General features: G+C 44.3%; 1 protein-coding gene and 1 long non-coding RNA gene across 3 annotated transcripts in view; one reads left to right on the top strand and one right to left on the bottom strand.

Moving 5' to 3' along the window:
• Nucleotides 1–1,647: 1,647 nt before the first annotated feature.
• The window catches only part of TNFAIP8 (TNF alpha induced protein 8), a 150,586-nt gene continuing 131,576 nt past the window's right edge, over nucleotides 1,648–20,657 (top strand). The window contains exon 1 of one of the 2 annotated variants that reach the window (XM_075601090.1): nucleotides 1,648–1,899. Coding sequence is in view for 1 of the 2 variants with exons in the window: in XM_075601118.1 (XP_075457233.1) it covers nucleotide 1,899 (1 nt within the window). In the remaining variant the exon portion in view is untranslated. The remainder of the gene's footprint in view (nucleotides 1,900–20,657) is intronic. The other variant, XM_075601118.1, reaches the window with a different exon arrangement.
• Nucleotides 9,796–13,894, bottom strand: LOC142495507 (uncharacterized). The gene is made up of 2 exons (XR_012801752.1): nucleotides 13,706–13,894; nucleotides 9,796–12,247 (listed from the first exon to the last, which is right to left on the bottom strand). It is a non-coding gene; the product is annotated as an uncharacterized LOC142495507 (long non-coding RNA).

Genomic DNA, 20,657 nt, shown 5'->3' with positions numbered 1-20,657 from the left:
CACAGCTGCTGTGTGTGTGCATAGGTCTGTGTTACACAGCTCCTGTGTGTGTGCATTGGTCTGTGTTACACAGCTGCTGTGTGTGCACATTGGTCTGTGTTACACAGCTGCAGTGTGTGTGCATTGGTCTGTGTTACACAGCTGCTGTGTGTGTGCATTGGTATGTGTTACACAGCTGCTGTGTGTGTGCATTGGTCTGTGTTACACAGCTGCTGTGTGTGCATAGGTCTGTGTTACACAGCTGCTGTGTGTGTGCATTGGTCTGTGTTACACAGCTGCTGTGTGTGTGCATTGGTCTGTGTTACACAGCTGCTGTGTGTGCATAGGTCTGTGTTACACAGCTGCTGTGTGTGTGCATTGGTATGTGTTACACAGCTGCTGTGTGTGTGCATTGGTCTGTGTTACACAGCTGCTGTGTGTACATTGGTCTGTGTTACACAGCTGCTGTGTGTGTGCATTGGTCTGTGTTACACAGCTGCAGTGTGTGTGCATAGGTCTGTGTTACACAGCTGCTGTGTGCACATTGGTCTGTGTTACACAGCTGCTGTGTGTGCACATTGGTCTGTGTTACACAGCTGCTGTGTGTGCACATTGGTCTGTGTTACACAGTTGCTGTGTGTGTGCACATTGGTCTGTGTTACACAGTTGCTATGTGTGTGCATTGGTATGTGTTACACAGCTGCTGTGTGTGTGCATTGGTCTGTGTTACACAGCTGCTGTGTGTGCATAGGTCTGTGTTACACAGCTGCTGTGTGTGTGCATTGGTCTGTGTTACACAGCTGCTGTGTGTGTGCATTGGTCTGTGTTACACAGCTGCTGTGTGTGCATAGGTCTGTGTTACACAGCTGCTGTGTGTGTGCATTGGTATGTGTTACACAGCTGCTGTGTGTGTGCATTGGTCTGTGTTACACAGCTGCTGTGTGTACATTGGTCTGTGTTACACAGCTGCTGTGTGTGTGCATTGGTCTGTGTTACACAGCTGCAGTGTGTGTGCATAGGTCTGTGTTACACAGCTGCTGTGTGCACATTGGTCTGTGTTACACAGCTGCTGTGTGTGCACATTGGTCTGTGTTACACAGCTGCTGTGTGTGCACATTGGTCTGTGTTACACAGTTGCTGTGTGTGTGCACATTGGTCTGTGTTACACAGTTGCTATGTGTGTGCATTGGTATGTGTTACACAGCTGCTGTGTGTGTGCATTGGTCTGTGTTACACAGCTGCAGTGTGTGCATAGGTCTGTGTTACACAGCTGCTGTGTGTGTGCATTGGTCTGTGTTACACAGCTGCTGTGTGTGTGCATTGGTCTGTGTTACACAGCTGCTGTGTGTGCATAGGTCTGTGTTACACAGCTGCTGTGTGTGTGCATTGGTATGTGTTACACAGCTGCTGTGTGTGTGCATTGGTCTGTGTTACACAGCTGCTGTGTGTACATTGGTCTGTGTTACACAGCTGCTGTGTGTGCACATTGGTCTGTGTTACACAGTTGCTATGTGTGTGCATTGGTCTGTGTTACACAGTTGCTGTGTGTGTGCATAGGTCTGTGTTACACAGCTGCTGTGTGTGCATAGGTCTGTGTAACTGGTGCAGGGACATGCTGCTGCAGGCTCAGGTATGATGGTCCCTCCTGCAGATGTGCAGAGGTTCTCTCCTCGGTCCCGCCCTGCCCTCTCTCAGCTCCTCCTCCTCCTCCTCCCCCGGAGCAGTAAGGTCACACACACAGTGTCTGACTCCCGCACAGCTCTCCGCCCCTCTCCTTATCGGGGCGCTTATTATCTTCTATCTGCACATCGGGCGCCTGGTTTGCTTTTATTTTAAAAGTCAGCTTTCTTCGGACTTGCCCTGCACCAGCTCACCTCTGCCTGCTGCCCATTCCTGCCACCCCCAGGCGGGACTGACCAAGTAAGTACCTCATGGCCCTGGGAGAATGGCCCTTTCCCCCCTTTCCTTCCAGTTTACGTGTTGCTGGAAATCCTTGCATGCTGCGCTCTGTCTTTCCTTTTCTACTTATGGCCCCTGTCCGGATGCGAAGTAACTGAGTTGCACAACTTTTCTTGGGAGGCAAGGGTTAACTGAATTGACTGCTGTCCTTCAGCACCTGGCATGAGTTTAACCTAATTGGTTAATCCCTTTGATAGATTCAATAAACCCCATCATAGTATGTAAGGTCCCCAAAAGGATCACAGGACACTTTCTTAGTGACACATAGCTTTGTATTTACCATCCTAGTGCAGTTGATTTCTGGTGGAAGCGAAGTAGTACAAACACTTTTTTTTTTATGTTCAGATATTGTAAAAAAGCAGTGTCTCCGCCTCTTCTTATAGTCACAATATGTCTGTTTATAAATTGATTGCTGACCATATTATGTGATGCACCATTGCATCCCAGGTGTTAGGACTTCACTTTAAATTGAACCAGGGTGTATGTGTAAAGCATGAGGATTTATACTAAATCCCCACGAATATGCTCTAGTAACTCATGGCTTTTATTTCGGTTATACCAATACATTTGTTTTGCATGCCTAGGAAAAAAGTTAACTCCCAATAGAATAAAGGTGGCAAACTATTCCTTGCTACAAGACTTTTAATTGGAGAGATCTGTCAGGTGATACCATTTTATGAACAGAAACCAAATGAAAATGATTACATCGCCGAAATCTGTTTGCCATTGCAAGTACATGAGCAGCCCCTCTACACATCTGGCTTTATTTACCACTGTCCATAGCCCAGAATGACATGCATTTGGCATCATACAGTAGTCTGCTCACAGATTCAGAAGAGACACAAATGGTACATAAAAAAAAACCCTTCTGCCTTGGTCTTTGCAGGCCCTTGAGTAAGAGGTTGGGTCGGTATTGTTATTTTTTTTTTTTTAAATCTACAGCAGGTCTAGTTTTCTCTTTTTTTTTGCCAGGCTGGGCAGCCTCCCATAAGCACGCTACTGATAAAAGTCCTTCACTGTAATCATGCTAATTACATTTGTGGAGACTTATGGAAGGAAAGTGAAGTTAGCGGTTGACTCCACAGTGGTATCCGTGTTAAGAAATGCACTTGTGGCTGCATCTGACAACATATGGCAAGTTTATAGACACATTGGAGCTCCATCAGGTGTAATATTATATAGTGGTGTCCCAGTTCAATTGCTTGTTGCTTTGAGCGATGTTTGTGACAGGCAAAGGAATGTTGCTGTCCGTAATGGTATGCTAACTACAGTACAATTGTTTCTGCATGCACAAATTGGTCTCTCCTTCAACAACATTTTATTTATTACTAATACATGATATAATGGTTATTGGTCCCTTGTATAGTTATTGGTCCCTTGTAAAGCATGCAGGGCAATGTCAAGTAAGTAATAGGAGGGCATCCAAAAAGAGCAGCTATGCAGTGCAGTGCACAACCTGTTCTTGTGATTGCTGTTTTGTTGGTTAGTGGGTCACTGCTGTGTCCCCTGTTAAATTACAAATGCCGCTAGCTACTAATAGATTTCACAACTATGTATCAAATGGCAGGTAATTAGGTGTTTCTTCCCCCTCATTTTTATAGAAGTATAATTGGATGTGATGTTACGCTGGCTGCACACATTTTTTTTTCCCTTTTAGGATTTATTTGATTTCTCTCAACTGCAAGAAACAACTAAAAATTATTCAGGGGAAAAAAAAGTCAAAACCCAGACGTGGCATTTTACCCTGTAGTGAGTGTTAAATGAATATCGCATATGGTTGACTTGCTGTACTAACTGGGGGTGGGATGTATGTGTGCAATTTACTCAAGTTTTATAGAAAACAGAATGTCTGGTTGTATTTCTCTTCTGCTGATTTGAAATAAAGTAGAAATGTCATTAATGAAACTAAGTGTAAGATTGTGACTCAGGTTTCAATTTACAGTGTATCAATCAGTCTGTCTGGAGAAACTACTTCTGACTTTTTTTTTTATGGTTACACAAGTCACTTGCAGACTGAAAAAGCCTTGTTCTGAGACCTTTCCCTTTCCCCCACCTCACCTCCTTGGATGGGTGCCAGATGTAGGGGGCACATAACCTTAACTTCACTGTGCCTATTTAACCTACTGTATGCTGGATTATTTCAAGTAAGTAAATGTCTCTATAATGGCTCTAACTTTAAAATGGACCCAAGCACATTGCACTCTATTTACTGATCTACAGTGCTAGATATATTTTTACTTTATTTCCCTTAGACGTCTCAATTAAAAAAAAAAAGTTATTCCGCACGATGCCATGAACTCATAACCCCTGATATTCTAATGAGCTGTGTTTTTGTGTGTGTATATTGTGCTGGTAATGTAGAACGACTTTGGGTGTAACTTCTGCAATATTTGGTTAGGAAGTTTTAGTAATGAGGAAATAACTTTAGTTATTGCATGTTTGTGAACTCTCAACAGTCTATAGCAGCATCTACTTTTGTGGAGATCAAATAACAATCATTGAGAGACACCACTACAGATGCTGTTTCTACTTATATTCTCAACCCAGAGAATCCTGTGTCGTGGCGGATTACAGTTTGTTAATGTTGGCCATGGTTCTGGGCGCCACACAATAAATCCTTCATATTAGTTGTGGGGATTTGAACTAATTTAGTCTTTCTTTGACAGAGCTCAAGTGGAAAAGCATACATACTCCTAAATCATTATACATGTAGCACTTTCCCCCACCCCCTGGGAGATATGGCGGCTACCGTGTATGTGCTGTGTTACCTGTGGCTCACAGGAGGCCCGAGCCTCCGCTGCTGGGAGCTTGGGGTTTGTCTGATGCGTTTGGTGACAGCGCCTCCACCTGCACGGGATCCTACTATGTGGGATAACCCCGTGACAGGACCCAATACAGTAACACACACTGATAAGAATAACAGTTTACTGTGAGCATACTGCACCGACACACTTTATTCGAGCAAATACCCAGTATGTACCTGGCAGATACCTGGAATGCGCCACTCCTCACCTCTGACAAGCCCCGTTGCATTTGCCTTCCCAGCCTGGGTTCATGCCTGGCTGATGGGTGGCTGATCTGTTAAATGATAATGATTAGGATTTAATAGGCTGCAATGCTTCGCGTGTCTACCAGATGGCATAAATTCATGAATTGTAATGCAGTATATATATATATACTGTGCAGTATTGCAGCCAGCGGGAATAAAATGCTTCAATCCCTGCTTGGAAAATAACTCAATGCACTCGGGCAGAAAACAGTCACAAACCTCAATACACCCGGGTATACCCGAATTCGTGGGACTAGCCAAGCTCGAATAAAGTGTGTCGCCAGTGTATATAATGAACAATACTACCACGTCCCCACCAACTAGGCCTCGCAGGGCCGTAACCCCACAGTGTCCTCCAACCAATGTCCACACCTGATGGATATGTCCCCACAATATTGAGGTGCTCCTGGGCACCTAACCTCCCCGTTGTCCACAGGAATTAGCCCACCCAAATGTGTGTGACAGCGCTGCCCACAAGGACTGATGGTGTTAGAGTTGGTACACGTAGTACCTGCCCAGGTGCTCCTACACCCGGGTATGGCCGTAAGATAGAAGAAAAGGATCCGCTGACCCAGCGACGATGGCAGCAAAGCCTCCACCTCTACGTGGGGTGGTATCCGGTTGGAGTGTCCCACCATGAAGATGGTTTCTCATAGGTAGTTGATAGCCTGGTTCCAGACCACCGGGGGCTAGGATGCAGCGGTGTCCCTCACACTGGTACTACAGGGGCAGTGTCCCTAACTACTGAGCTTGTCCCTGCAACAACCACAAGCTGAGGTGATTCAGGGCCTAGCTGGAGCCTAAGGGGGTCTGTGGCCTAGTGCAGGGGCCACTGACACCCTGCACACCCTACCCTTCTGATATCCCAGTTCCGACTGGTGTCACTGCAGCGCACGAAAAGTATCAATATCCCTCTGCAGGGGAAGCTTCAGCCCTATTGGCTGTTGCGCAATATGTGGTATACCACCATGGGCATTCTGGGGGCTGAAGTCCCCTGCGGATCTGACCTCCTATTGGGCGCTGCTACCAGGGACCTGCATGCGCGATCCCTTGTAATGGCCGCCGCACTGCTGCTTGTCCAGCGCATGTGCAACTGCACGCAAGATGGCGGCGCCCTTTACCGAGAACCTCCGGTGATGTGCTCACCTCCCCAGCAGCCGCACGCCTAACCACCCTCTCCACAGCCTGCCCGGCGGGTCCTCCGCCAACTCCGGAGGCACCCGCATGCCCCCGCTGCAGAGGAGGTAAGCTGAAGCCTGGGGGGGGGGGTCCAAGGTGATGCCCGGTGGGGAGACCTGGCCACATACAGGACAAGCTGTATGTTTTTTCACTTAGCTTTCACTGCTTTAACAGTTGCAAAACAAATTTCGATAAAATACCAAAAATAGCACTTGCACTCCCCCTTTCTAGATGTGTGTATCTGGTTTGAGTGCTGGTCTAAGTTCATTTTTTTTAATATAACTTTTTATGCCATAAACTTGAGTCTGCACCTACAATGAACAAGAGAAAATACCAGCTCTCACCATTATCGCTTATATTCGGGGGAATATTTCCCATAAGACTGATAAGGCTATAATCTAGAGCTGCAATGTTTGGGGGAGGCAATACAGGCGGCAAAAAGGTAACTGCCACTGCTTATATTCTATGCTAGAGAACTCTTAGTACCCTTCATTTCTTCTTACACACATTTTGTTGATGGAATAACCAACTTGTGTTTTTATGGATTGTAAGTCACGGAAATGTATTATCTGTCAATTATACATGTTGTTATGAGTTGTGGAATCTTTCTTGGAACAATATGAGAGTTCCTCATTGAAATTGTAGTGTACAGAGCTTATGAAAACTCAGAAGTCAAAATGTAATGCATGATTGGGTGTTTGAAAAAAAAATGTGTATTGTGGCTAGGTACAGTACAAAAAGGGTTTACTGTATGTAAGGATGTGTATACATATATATGAGGGTTCCGCGCTGTCACTAATAAAGGAAGCGCCATACTGTTCTTTTGCCAGTAAGGTCACTGTGTGATTAGTCAGGCTGCGCATGCGCGAGGGAAGCGCGCGAAAGGCAACCAATCTGGAGGGACTTGGGGGATTGCACTCTGAACTCTGAACTGTGGGAGAGTCAGCTGAGGCTGAGGACCAATAGGGTGCGAGACTCTGGATGGAGAGACAGGATGCGTGTGGGCGGTGGGAGACACGAGTGAGAGGTGAAGGAGGAAGGTGGCGGAACCTCGTGTGCGTGAGCGGAGGGTCAGTGACCCTTCCGCTTAGGTGAGAGACATTCCCCAGCCCCGAGGAGCATTACCCCTGTCATCGTAGGGTGCCGCTTTTGTAGGGACGGCCGTAGTAGTTAGGGACCTACCCCTTTAGTGCGGGTTCAGCTGCGGAGTTGCGGACGCCATCTTGGTCTGGAGAACAGACCGCACAGCATAACGGAGTGTCGGCGCAAGGCTGGAGCAACACTAGGGACCCCTTTGTGAAGTGGTGTGGTCACCGTAGTGACCGGAAGGTATCGTTAGTCAACAAGTGCACCTACACCGGTCACCAGGCGCTGATCCCGCCTCCCACTAACTAATTGGGGGCACCAGTGTGCCATCATACTATTCTATACAGATACTAGTTACAGGACATACTCCTTGGGAGAGTGGCAGAGCCACCTGTGTACAGAACATTATCCCTAGCAAGGTGTGGCCGAGCCACAGTGTGTTACGTTGTGTTTTGTAGAGTATAAGGGTCTTACACATGTTATGTATACTCTGCAAGATTCCGTTATTTAATCTCAATAGTAAAAGGTTGCCTGTTGCACAATACCATTGTTATGTTTCTTGCTCAGGGTAGATCCTCTAATATGGGGATCCTGGGTAAGTGGAGGCGCTGCACCATGATAAATAAGGGTATGACCCCAGGCTCCCCAACAGCGGAGGCTCAGAGCTCCTGAAGCCACAGGTATACACAACACCAGTAGTTCCTTTAATGCAGGGATTCACAAAAAGGGCTACATGTATTAGATGGTGCATAACAACACTGTCTTGGGGCTGCATTTAGTCTGCAGTGTTACACGTGTATTCTGGGTTCAGAAGGTTGATTACAGCATAGCACCACTTGGTACATATAACCCACAGTGGCTGGAGACTGCAAGCACATTTTCTGTAATCATTGGCTGTGCTCACACGCCTCTTGATGTAGAATTATGGTAACAGGAAGCTATATGCACTTCTGTTTATACTTGACTGGCAGCGGTGACCTTAAAATACATAAAGCAAAGTCTGTTATGACTTTCAGGATATGGAAACAGTTTGCCCTGGGTAAGATGAGAGTGCTAAACGAGCAGGAGGATAAAAGATGATCAAAATAATTTATTATTATTTTTTAGTAGCCAGGCACACCAAAAAGAGATGCAAAAAAATATATACATATTTATTTCAAGAAAAAGCCTACATGTTGGTCTGATGTGTCCCTTCATCAGGGACAGATAGTGGACTAAATCAGGGGTGTGCAAACTATTCCCCTGTGCCCCCCTCCCTACTCGCGCCCCCCTGGCTCGGCTCCTGCCACGTAGCATGACCCCGCGGTTTTATTTGACGCTGGGTTGCCATGGCATCGTGTCGCCCGCACACACAGGTTAGTGAAGTTCCAGAGGCCTCGTGCGGTACCCTGGCATTTCATTTAAATGCTTTCGGGGAAGCGTGGGGCCTAACCACCTCGTCGCCCCCCCTCCACCCCCCAGAAAATCTTGAGCCTATCAGTTTGCGCACTTCTGGACTAAATAATAAAATGTATTATACCAGTGCTACATGTTTTAATTGTGATGTTCTAATGTTTGGGGAGGGGGGGAGGGGCGGGGCAGCTTTGGGAATGCATACAGTAGGGCCCCGCTTCTTGGTGCTCAGCTTTTCGGCGATCCGCCGATACGGCGGCACCGAGAAGGGGGCCGCCATGTTGAATCCTAAGTCGCGCATGTGCAGAACGGGCGGGTGCGCCTGGCGTACATGCGCAGACCTCAGTTTGCGCGTGCAGACAATGCGCAGAACGACGGAAAATGCTGGTTTGCGTATACGCAGAACTGAAAATTGCCAGATCCGCTTTCCGGCGATTTTCACTATAGGGCGGGCCCCTGGAACGGAACCCGCAGTATACCCGGGGCCCTCCTGTACATACTACTTATATTTTGGAGAACTTTCCCTGCTGTATAGAAGCTTCTCTCTGGAGTCACATGTATTGTATTCTCTTTCAGCAGTTAGGATTTAGCTTATGATGGGAAAGTCTGTCTGCATTTAGCATAACTGTTCAGATCAAAGCCGAAATCAGTACAGATTTTACGCTTTGTAGGTTTTTTTTTTTACTGACTTCTCCTCGCGATTAGGTGGACCGTTGTTTCTGATTGTAATATGTTGCGTAAACAGTAAAAGTAACACAATTTATATGTTTGTGTTTTGACATAGAAGTAATTTGAACTGACCAACTAATGCCTCCTATTTGAATGTGACTGCTGACTGGTGCTATTCAAGTTTGTGCTGCCAGCGTGATTGAGAAAAGCCGGCATGGAAGCTGGAATCCTACTGCGCAATCAGGGGCTGCCCTAGGCAAATCATGCAACCAGCGCCCAAACCCTAAGGGCAGATCTAGACTGCGATTTTTGGTAAACTGGGAAAAACTTTGCCTCTATTTTCCGTTTTAATGTTTTTTTTTAACCGTATTAATTTAAATAGAGGCATAATTATTCGGTTTGTCCGTCTGTCCAATCAGTGTTTCTGAGATCAGATAAAATAGCCACAACATTTTCAGAATAGATTTGTATAGATATTTCAGTCTGCTTAAAAAATAAAAATGTATTTTCAAAATTCGAGATATAGTTGGTATGAACCCGCTATTTTTCTAACATGAAGCACACTGTTGGTGCACACCGGGGCGATTAAAACATAACATTTAATACTTCCACAGTTAATATAAGTCTACACATGCAAACAGAAATATCCTAATTTGTGTGTTCTTGAAAAAGCTTGAAGCTCACGACATAAATCTGTAGTATCAATGTCTTTTGACTTTTCATGAGACGATGCCGATTCCAGGTTCATACAAAATTCTTTATGTGTTTTGCTCTTTACTTTTGCAAGCTGTGGATATCATATAGAAAGACAAATACTGACTAGCTGCTGCATCTGCTGAAATCTTTTGTCAAGCGAGAGCAGTATCACAGACTGCGACGTAGAAATTTACTTTGAACCTTTTTGTTTCGGGTTATGAATGGGTGTGTCTCGTCCTTCATACGAAAACTGCTGTTTCTTTTGCCGAATGTGACCTGGCTCTGGTTCAAATTATGTTGGATTCTCTCGAGCTTGCTGAGCGGAGAGACTGTCTATCAGTGTTTTTTTGAACCCTTCATCACATCACTGAATTCCTTCAGAATATGTTTAGTTTGCTGCAGTTTTTGAATAGCAGAATGTATGTTGAAGTTTTTTTTTTCTTCCTGACACTGCTTACTAGTAGGTGTTAATATCGAAAAGGATATTATACCACAAAAGAGTGAAGTCACAAATGTGAACTTGGAAAGGCCATTTGCAAGAACTTCTGCATCTGACCGTGCCGTGTTGCCAGGTGATCCAGTAAAGGTAGTATCATCAGAAATTTCAATTAGAGCATCATCAATGTTTACAAATTCATAGCTACAATCATCAATGCGACTCTCCCATCTTGTCTGACTAAATGGTTTCACAGTTAGCGAATTCACACGGTGAGTCAGAATCTCCCAACGGCATATTGAGCCTGAGAAAAAAAACATACAGATGTTGCACCAGGTCAAATAAACTTCTTGCCTCCAAACAGCATCTAGCAGCATCATTGACAACCAAATTCAGAGAATGCCCACAGCAAGGAACGAAAAAGGCCCTTGGATTGATTTCCATGATTCTCCTTTGCACACCATTCTTTGTCTATCATATTACTCCCATTATCATAGCCTTGGCCACTTAAGTTATCCATAGATAATGACATTGCTTCAAGCTCTTGAAGAATAGTTTGTCAAATGCTCCAATCATCTCCTTCACTGGTACGAAACCTAAAAATTTTTTTTATGAGTACTTCAACATTATCTTCATCTGCAGACTTTTACATGTCCTCAAAACGAATGATCATCGTCATTTCTTCAACATGACTCACATCTGTAGTACAATCCAGTATTACTGAAAATAATTTAGCAGAATGGGCAGCTTCGCAAATTTTCTTTTTAATGGCATTTGTTAGGAAAAAATATGCAGAATTAACCGATTTTCAAATTTTAAGTAATCTGTGTTTCATGATCAGTTATTTTATTTAGAATGCTCCTTCATGACTGGATCAAACAAAACTAGGTCTCCAACAATTTTTTTTAAAAGTTTCCATTACTTGAAGTGTATAATTTTTCATTTGTGCCATGGAATGCCACATTTTGCCCACGAGAACTCTCATTAAAGTAGTCGGACGCTCTGCTTGCCGCCAATATTCCTTCTTTTTTTTTTCCTTGATCACATGTACATTTTCTTCATCGATTTTTAGTTTTTCCTTTTTTTTTTTTCAATTGTAATTCAAGTTTTTTCCAATTATTAAAACCATTTAAATTGTTCTGTTCAACTTTCATGTGAATAGAGAAAATTGAAGCTGTTTTTACAGTCCTTCGAACCATTTTCAGTAAGTGATGCACAATTTGCTTTATTTCTAAACAACAAAAGCAAAACGCATAGTCCTTTTAACACTGAATATTGTTACCAGTTTTGAGTAATTTCTTCCCCATTTGAGTTTCCTCTTGTAATGCTGAGCAGAGAATTTCCTTTTATTTCCATACTCGGGGAAGGGTCCCCATAGTGTAACTTGTTTGTAGCCTCCTCGTCCTTTCTTCCTTCTACTTCATTTACTTCGATTTCTGCATTTGTCTCGGAAAGTGAATCCATTGTCTCCAATTCCATATCAGTCTGTTGTGCGCTGCCTTCACCCAGAAGTACGTATCCTTTATCTTGAGTTTCCAAACCTCTTTCTTTGGGGATGTGCGGTGCCCTCCTCTCGAAGTAATATTCCTTCATCTTGTTGTTCCAAACGGCTTGCATGCTGATGTGAGCAACCTGCTCTCCAAGTCACATTCTTTAATCTGGGTGCTGTGAACTGCTTCCCTCTTTATTTGTATTAAAGAAAATATATTTTGTGGAGGATCCGTGCTGTTTTGCTTGGTACTTCTTCTTCGCAGCTCCCGAGGGCTTTCTTTTTCCTCCTCCTGCCATGGGGCAATCTTCTTCTGTAAATAAACAGAAAAAAACTAATCACTACATCCTTTTCAGCCAAGATATACAGTGAATCAAGTATTTTTTGTGATGCCTGAGTGAGATGTTGATATGATCCAATGTGATTCTAGTTACTGGGCATTCTAGCATTAAGCAATGCTGAAACACCACATGTGTGGCGATTTGCAGCCACATTGCAGATTTGCAGCCATCCCAACACGTCTTTTTTCACCGCTTAAAAGTTCAATGATTTGTAACATACACTCTCCTTTTAAAAACGTTGGTAACAGCATTTTATATGAAAATAAAATGACCCTTTTCGACATTATAACCGGACACCAGGTTGTTTGGAAAGTAATCCCCTTCCTCATGGTGTGTGACATCATCACTTTCGTAGTCTATTAAGCGCTAACGCTGTTACTTTTCTTTTATGGACGTTTTATTTGTTCAATGTGAACCATTTATAATAAAGAAGAGTTAATAATTATACAGCCTGATAATAACACTAGGGTTTAATAACGCTTAACTGTACTCACCTTTTGGATTTATACTGTTCTAAATGTTAAGATTTGTCATTATTATATAGCCTGTATTGAAATAATCATCTTGATATAGTCCAGTGTTTAAAACACACGTTTTGACCACAGAACATGACATGGTTCGAACTACAGGTGATCTGCCACTGGATTATATTTGAATGAATATTACAACAGGTTTAAAACTGTCCTGCGTACATTCCTGTGAACATCCATGATATTCGGTGTATTCGAAACATAATATACATGTTTTATATGTGAAATCCCTTTTATTACCTTAATTTTTTACAACTTATGTGACAAATGTTTAGGAGAATAATTTGAGGCCGACTAAGCCGCAATTTACGGTATTTATTTTTGCAGTAAATAAAAGAATACATTCTTAGAAATGTTGACAAATTAATTATAATTCATACTCCCTCTGTATGGGCACGGGAATTGAAATAAGGACCTCTCGTTTATTTTATTTGTGTGTGTGTGTGTGTGTGTGTGTGTGTGTGTGTATATATATGCATATATATATGTGTGTGTATATATATGCATATATATATATATGTGTGTATATACACACACACACACACACACACACACACACACACACACACACACACACACACACATATATTGTGACAAACGGCTTACTCCGGGGCTCCGCCGTCTGTCCGGGACTGTTAGAACACGGTCTTTTAGGGTAGGTTAAATGACGAGGCGTAACGTGCTGTTCCTTTAAACAGGCTACTGCCTGGTTTATTTAGTCCCAGGCACTAAGACTGCCACAGAATTCAAAATAACACAAGCAAACAAAACCCCTGCTCTTCTGAGCACTAACTTAACTAAGGTTTTCCCTGACTCAGGGTTGGACTGGCTTATCCAGTTCCAACAGCAAAAATAAGGAACTTTGCAGGTTTTAGACAAAAAGGAACAGAATGATTTAACCTGTTTGATGAGAGGCATTTCCCCTCTCTGCTTCCAGCAGCCTTCCTGCCTCCAGGCTCTTGGGGAGAGGGGAGAGGAACCAGGAAATCAGCCTTAAATACCTGATCTCCAAACAGCAGGACAGGTGACAGAAATCAGGCAGCAGACAAACTCTGGTCTGGATCCCTCACCCCCCAGTTCCAGCACTTGCCAAACTGTGGGATGGAGTGCATGCATTCTGAGGCTGCACTTTCCAGCCTAAACAGGATAGAAACTGTTCAGTATCCTGGGAGCCCTATATATGGAATTTATCACCATACCCTGGTTTCTGTCACATATCCTCCCCCCCAGCTCAGACCCCGAGGGATGAGCGACCATGGATATTAGGGAGTGCATCCTTGACAACCCGTCAGCATTGCCATGTTTGTGCCCTGACCTGTGTTCCACAGAAAATTTAAAGGGTTGTAGGCTTAGGAACCACCTGGTCACTCTAGCATTCTTCTCTCTGTTTTGACACATCCAGGTGAGGGGTGCATGATCTGTGACCAACCGGAATTTTCTCCCCAACAGATAGTATTTGAGCGTCTCTACAGCCCAACTATGGAGTAATTTTTCTTCTGGGGATTTAGTTTCCTACTTAAAGGATGGGGTGCTCCTCACCTTGAGACTCCTGGGAGAGTACAGCCCCCAGCCCTACCTCAGATGCGTCGGTTTGGATTAAAAACTCTTTAGAGAAGTCAGGTGTGACCAACACTTGTTGGGCACAGAGAGCTTCTTTCAGGCTTCTAAAGGCAAGTTCGGTTTCGGGGGATCACTTTACCATTAGCGGCCCTCTAGCTTTTGTGAGGTCGGTTAGTGGGGTTGCCTTATTTGCAAATTTGGAAATAAACCTTCTATAGTAACCAATTAATCCCAAAAAGGTCCTTACTTGTTTTTTTGTAACTGGCCTTGGCCAATTTTGTATCGCCTCTACTTTGAGTGTTTGGGGTTTGAGTAAACCTCTGCCAATAGAATACCCCAGATGCTTGGCCTCCTCCAGACCAATGGTGCATTTAGCGGGGTTAGCAGTTAGTCCAGTAGACCGAACTGCATCAAGCACAGCTTGGACCTTTGGAAGGTGGGATTGCCAATCTTCACTATGGATTACCACATCATCCAGGTAGGCGGCAGCATACTGAGCATGTGGTTTTTTTAAATTTTATCCATCGTTCTTTGGAATGTGGCGGGGGCTCCATGTAAGCCAAAAGGCAGCACCCTATACTGAAAGAGGCCGTCTGGGGTTGAGAAGGCTGTCTTTTTTCTTTTGCCCTTTCTGTGAGGGGAACCTACCAGTACCCTTTTGTTAGGTCTAGGGTCATGAGATATCGGGCTTTGCCCAGTCTCTCTACCAGTTCATCAACCCTGGACATAGGATAAGTATCAAATTTTGACACAGCGTTTAGTTTACGGTAGTCATTGCAAAACCTTGTTGTACCGTTTGGTTTTAGGACTAAAACTATAGGGCTGTTCCACCCACTTTGGGATTCCTCAATTACGCCTCGTTTTAGCATTAATTTTAACCTCTAAACTTATAGCCTCTCTTTTGGCCTCTGGGATTCGGTACGGTTTAAGGTTAACTCGGACACCCGGTTCAGAGACTAGGTCATGTTCAATTACGCTAGTTCTACATGGCTGCGTAGAGAAGACTTCTTTGTTTCTTCTCAGTAAATTCTGGACCTTTCGTTTCTGATGAACGGACAGGGTTTCAGCTATGCTAACCTCTGGGTCAGTTTCTCGATTCTCTGACGGACCTGGGGGTACTAGGGTTAACAAGACCTCTCTATCTTTCCAGGGCTTAAGTAGGTTTATATGGTAAATTTGCTCAGGTTTCCTCCTACCTGGCTGTCTCACCTTGTAATTTACTTCTCCCACTCTTTCCAAGACCTCATATGGCCCATGCCACTTAGCAAGGAATTTACTCTCTACGGTGGGAAACAGAACTAGCACCCTATCGCCTGGAAAAAAAATTCTGACCCTAGCACCCTTTTTATATGTATTCCTCTGGGCCTCTTGAGCTTTTTCCATGTGTTCCCTCACTATAGGTAGGACTGCAGCTATGCGGTCCTGCATCTGGGCAACATGCTCTATTACACTCGTGTTCCCAAGTCTCTTTGGCTATATCCAGTAAGCCCCTTGGGTGTCGTTCAAACGGGGAGACGCCTGTGGATGATTAGGGAACCTCCCTAGTGGCAAATAACAGATATGGTAACAAACAATCCCAGTTTTTCCCATCCTTATCGACCGCCCGGCGTAACATGCTCTTTAAGGTTTTATTGAACCGTTCCACTAAACCATCTGTTTGTGGATGATAGACTGAGGTTCTGAGATGCTTGATTTTTAGGAGTTTACATAACTCTTTTGTTACTTGGGACATAAATGGTGTTCCCTGGTCAGTTAAGATCTCTTTAGGAATTCCGACCCTGGTAAACAGAACTATTAACTCTTTTGCTATGTTTTTAGCAGAGGTGCTACGTAGGGGAACTGCCTCCGGATATCGGGTGGCATAATCTAATATTACCAATATATGCTGATGTCCCCTAGCAGACTTTATTAGGGGTCCTACTAGATCCACAGCAATCCGGTCAAATGGTACATCTATTATGGGAAGGGGTACCAATGGGCTACGATACGCTTTGAACGGGGCGGTGATCTGACATTCTGGGCATGAGGAGCAATAATTTGTAATTTCGGCCAGAACCCCAGACCAATAGAAGCTTCGGAGAACCTTTTCTTTTGTCTTTTCCACCCCTAGGTGTCCCCCCAATGGGTGACTATGTGCGAGGTGTAATACTACATTACGGAATGTCCGTGGTACCAACAATTGTTTAGTTGTAACTGATTTCCTTTTATCAACCCGATATACTAGGTCATTCTCTACCTCGAAGTAGGGGTAGACAAGTGACCTATCTGGTTGGCCCGGAGTACTATTCTGGTCCCGTATATTCACCCTTGCTTCCGCTAATGTGGGGTCTTCCCTCTGGGCCTTCTTAAAACTCCCAGGACTGACCTCTAGGTCAGCGAAGGTCTTATCCTGTTCTGGGGTGGTAAGCGCCTGTTCAACCTCTTGAGTTGGGGTATTCCCTACCAAGGTGGCCATGGGAAAGGGGATTTTACAGCACTCTTCCTCTTTCCCCTTTTTATTTGGGCCCTCGTCAATCTCCATTTCTGAAAAAGGGAAAGGATTTGTTTCTTCTATTACATCTTTATGGTCCGCTATTGAACTCTGGGCACTATTCTGAGAGGAGGACCACATTTTTAGAAAATGGGGAAAGTCGGTCCCTATTAACACATCATGTGCCAATTTGGATACTATACCCACTTTGAAATCTAAAGAACCAAACTCTGTTTCAATAAGAACATCAACGGTGGAATATTCATGATTATCCCCATGTATACAACAAATTGCCACTCTTTGTGAACTGTTTACCTGTTTTTTCCCAATGGGCAACAATTATTCAGACACTAGTGTAACCATACTCCCAGAGTCAAGTAGTGCCCGAACCCTCTTACCATTTACCTTTACAAATGCCCAGAGATGGTTATTCAAGGGGTCCTCTGGGCTAGGGCCCATACATTAAGACCACAACGAATAAGGTTCAACGCTGTTGCATTGCATTGGTTCAGTATTTAGTGGGCAGACTTTCGCGGTGTGGCCCCTCTCATAACAATTTACACATTTAGGTACATAGTCTGTGTCCCACTTAGAGCCTTTTTTCGGCTCCCCACGTTGGCTGTTGCCCTTAGTATGCGAGTCACTGTTGCTGTGTGAAGGCGGTCAACGCTCTTCAGCCCCCCTTAACCCTGGTACCCTTTTACCGTCTCTGGAAGAGTCCTGGAACCTTGGGTAGTGGGGATGCTCCATGACTGTGGGTTGCAGGTGCTCTTCTGCTGCCTTGTACCTTTTATACGAGGGCCACCAGCTCGTCTGCATTGTGGGGGTCACTCTGACTGACCCAACGGCGTAGGGCAGAGGGAAGTTTCCTCAAGAACTGGTCCATGACCAACCGTTCCACGATGTGGCTTGTTGAGTTGATCTCGGGTAAACCTTTTGTGTTCCTAGGTTATACTGTACACCTTGTTTTCCAATGCAAGGTAAGAGTTACTAACAAGCTCTCTCTGACAAATGGTTAGTATGTTGTTGCTTTTTCATCTGTGCAAAGTTAGACTTTCACTACTAAATTTACAGAACTCAAAAAACTAATAAATATATTGACAAATTAAAATGGGTAAAGAAGTCATTACACCTTTGAACATTTAATCAACAAAATGTACAACAGAGAGATTTTGACCAGGGCCGCCAAGAGGGGAGTTCAAGGTCTTTGCACGGCGGCCGGTCCTTTCGTTGCCGCCGGACCTTGCTCTCGTCCAGCTGTGGGCCTCTCTCACTGACACTGTCCCACGCGGAGCTTCTGATTCTGGCGAGCGCCGGGTCTCTGACGTTAGCGCGCACTGGAAGCTAGCTGGGCCCAGTTTCCGGTGTGCACAGGCATGAGCGAGAGACCCTGTGCGTGCTGACATCAGAGGCTCGGCATGTGAACAGTGAGGGTGGCCCGCAGCTGTGGTAGAGCAAAGCCCAGCTGCAACGAGAGTACCGGCAGCAGGGCAAAGAAGTTGGCCAAGAGCAGGGCTGCAGAGGCTAGAGACCATCCCCAAGGTAGGCAAGTCTGCATTATTTGGCTGGGAGTTTTTTTTTTATGAATTGGGGGTGGGGGGTTGTATGTATTTTGGGGGGGGGGATTGTGTGTGTGTGTGTGTGGTGCGGGAGGGGCAAGGGGGTTTCAGTGAGTGGGATAATTGATGTGGGGGGGGAGAGAGGGAGTGAATGAGGAAGAGAGGGAGTTAGGCCGCGCTTATAGTGCTGGTGACGCAACGGCGCCCGAAAACAAATGCATTGTCGCCTCCGCGTGTGCTTATAGTAAGCGCAATGGCGACACGCGATTTTTTTATGCTAGCAATATTTGATTTTTCAGGGGCTGTCGCGTCATGTGACAGCCCCTGAACCAATCAATGGCCTGGTCGTCCGAGATGCCGCCGCAAAGCGAAATACAACTTTCGCTAGCGGTGACGGGTGACGTCGCCGCTGCAGACACTATACGCGCAGCCTTAGACAGAGAAATACATGGGAAGAGGGGGGGGGGAAGTAGAAGAGGGGGCTCGCGAATTGTGAAATGGGGGTCTCAAGACTGCCGATATGGTGGGCCCGGTCGTAACTACTCCTGGACCTTCAGGAAATCTGTCTGCGGCCCTGATTTTTACAGTGGTGTATATAGATCATTTGTTGTGTGTATTCAAATAGTTAATTTCTTTAATAATATATATTATTTTACCACAGCCAAAATTTCTATTTTATACACAGCTGTTACAAATTATACAATTATTAAATGTAGTATTTAGTTATTGAGAGGACTTCAAAGGCAGAGCAATCTCCCTAACCCAGTGAAATGTTGAGTAACTAGTTCAATAGAGGACTTCTCACGTGACTTGTGCAGTGTTTTTTAGAAGTCTGTGCTTTGCTTGTAGTAGTATAGGTATTTTCTTTCTAAATTGCACAATGTCCAATTGACTGGCGCACACTTTCAAACAGTTAAAACAGAACTTTTCTTTGGCTTGCTCTGCAGTATTACTCAGTCGTCAACCCTGTGACCTCTACATGAAGCATACACTGAGCTTTGTGCTTTTTCTGCCGAGTTAATTGTGTAGTACTGTACTCTACAGTGATTTCAGCTATGTTGAAGCTGGCACATACTGTAATGTTGGGTTAACTTGCTGCAGCTTTCTTTGTACGGTTTGGTGTGAGAACAGACTAGCCCTTCACAAATACCTGTAGTGGTGGTCAATCTGTGGCTCTTTCAGACTGTGGAAGAAACACTTTCTACTGTGTCATCTTTGTAAAAGGCAATATGCTGCTAGAGAGTAGGTGAGTGCCACACCTCTTGGCTTCATATGAAAGTGCCTGTCGCAATACAAAGGAGTAAAATTTATTGAATGTTCTGTGGCATTTGTGAAGCTGCTAGCAGTTGCATTTTCAAACATAAGTTTGTGTAGGCGAATTTAATGATCTTGCCTTTTAGAACAAGGAAAATGTAGACATACAAATCCATGCAAAGTGACATTTTTGGTTTTCTATTTAAAGGGAATCTTGCTAAAGCTTCATTAGCCAGTATTTCCAAGCTTGTACAGCTGGGAAATGTATATATAAATACAGCTTGTATGTTAATAAGGTATTTCTGAACAAGTCCTCTTGAGCTCGGTTGCTGGTTCTGCATTATGAAATTAGGAACAGTGTGATGTCACTTCGTAATCGCATGGACAGGTTTATGTAGACGTCCAAACCAACTGCACAGTGATTACATGTACAGACATACCGCGCAAAAAACGTATTAAGTACAAGAACACTGGTATTGCATAAAATGGAAAAACTACCAGAAATAAAATACAGGCATACCCCCACATTAAAGTATGCATTGGGTCCAGAGCATGTATGTAAAGCGAAAATGTACTTAAAGTGAAGCACTACCTTTTCCCCACTTATCGATGCATGTACTGTACTGCAATCGTCATATACGTGCATAACTGATGTAAATAACGCATTTGTAACAGGCTCTATAGTCTCCCTGCTTGTGCACAGCTTCGGTACAGGTAGGAGGAAGCTGGTATTGCTGTTCAGGACGTGCTGACAGGCGCATGCGTGAGCTGCCATTTGCCTATCGACGATATGTCCTTACTCGCGAGTGTACTTAAAGTGAGTGTCCTTAAACCGGGGTATGCCTGTACAGTGTTTGACCTGATAACTTCTTTGGGTCACAACATTGACCTTTTTGATAATTATCGCATTGTAATAAAACATTACACAATCTTATTACATGAGATAAATGGATCCTTTTTCATGTGCGTAGTTTATTAAGAAATTGTAGCTGCATGATGTATAGGTATG

Source organism: Ascaphus truei, chromosome 1 (genome assembly GCF_040206685.1).
Source record: "Ascaphus truei isolate aAscTru1 chromosome 1, aAscTru1.hap1, whole genome shotgun sequence".
Taxonomy (NCBI): Eukaryota; Metazoa; Chordata; class Amphibia; order Anura; family Ascaphidae; genus Ascaphus; species Ascaphus truei.
Note: the sequence above shows the minus strand (reverse complement) of the source record. Positions and strands in the feature narration are given on the sequence as shown.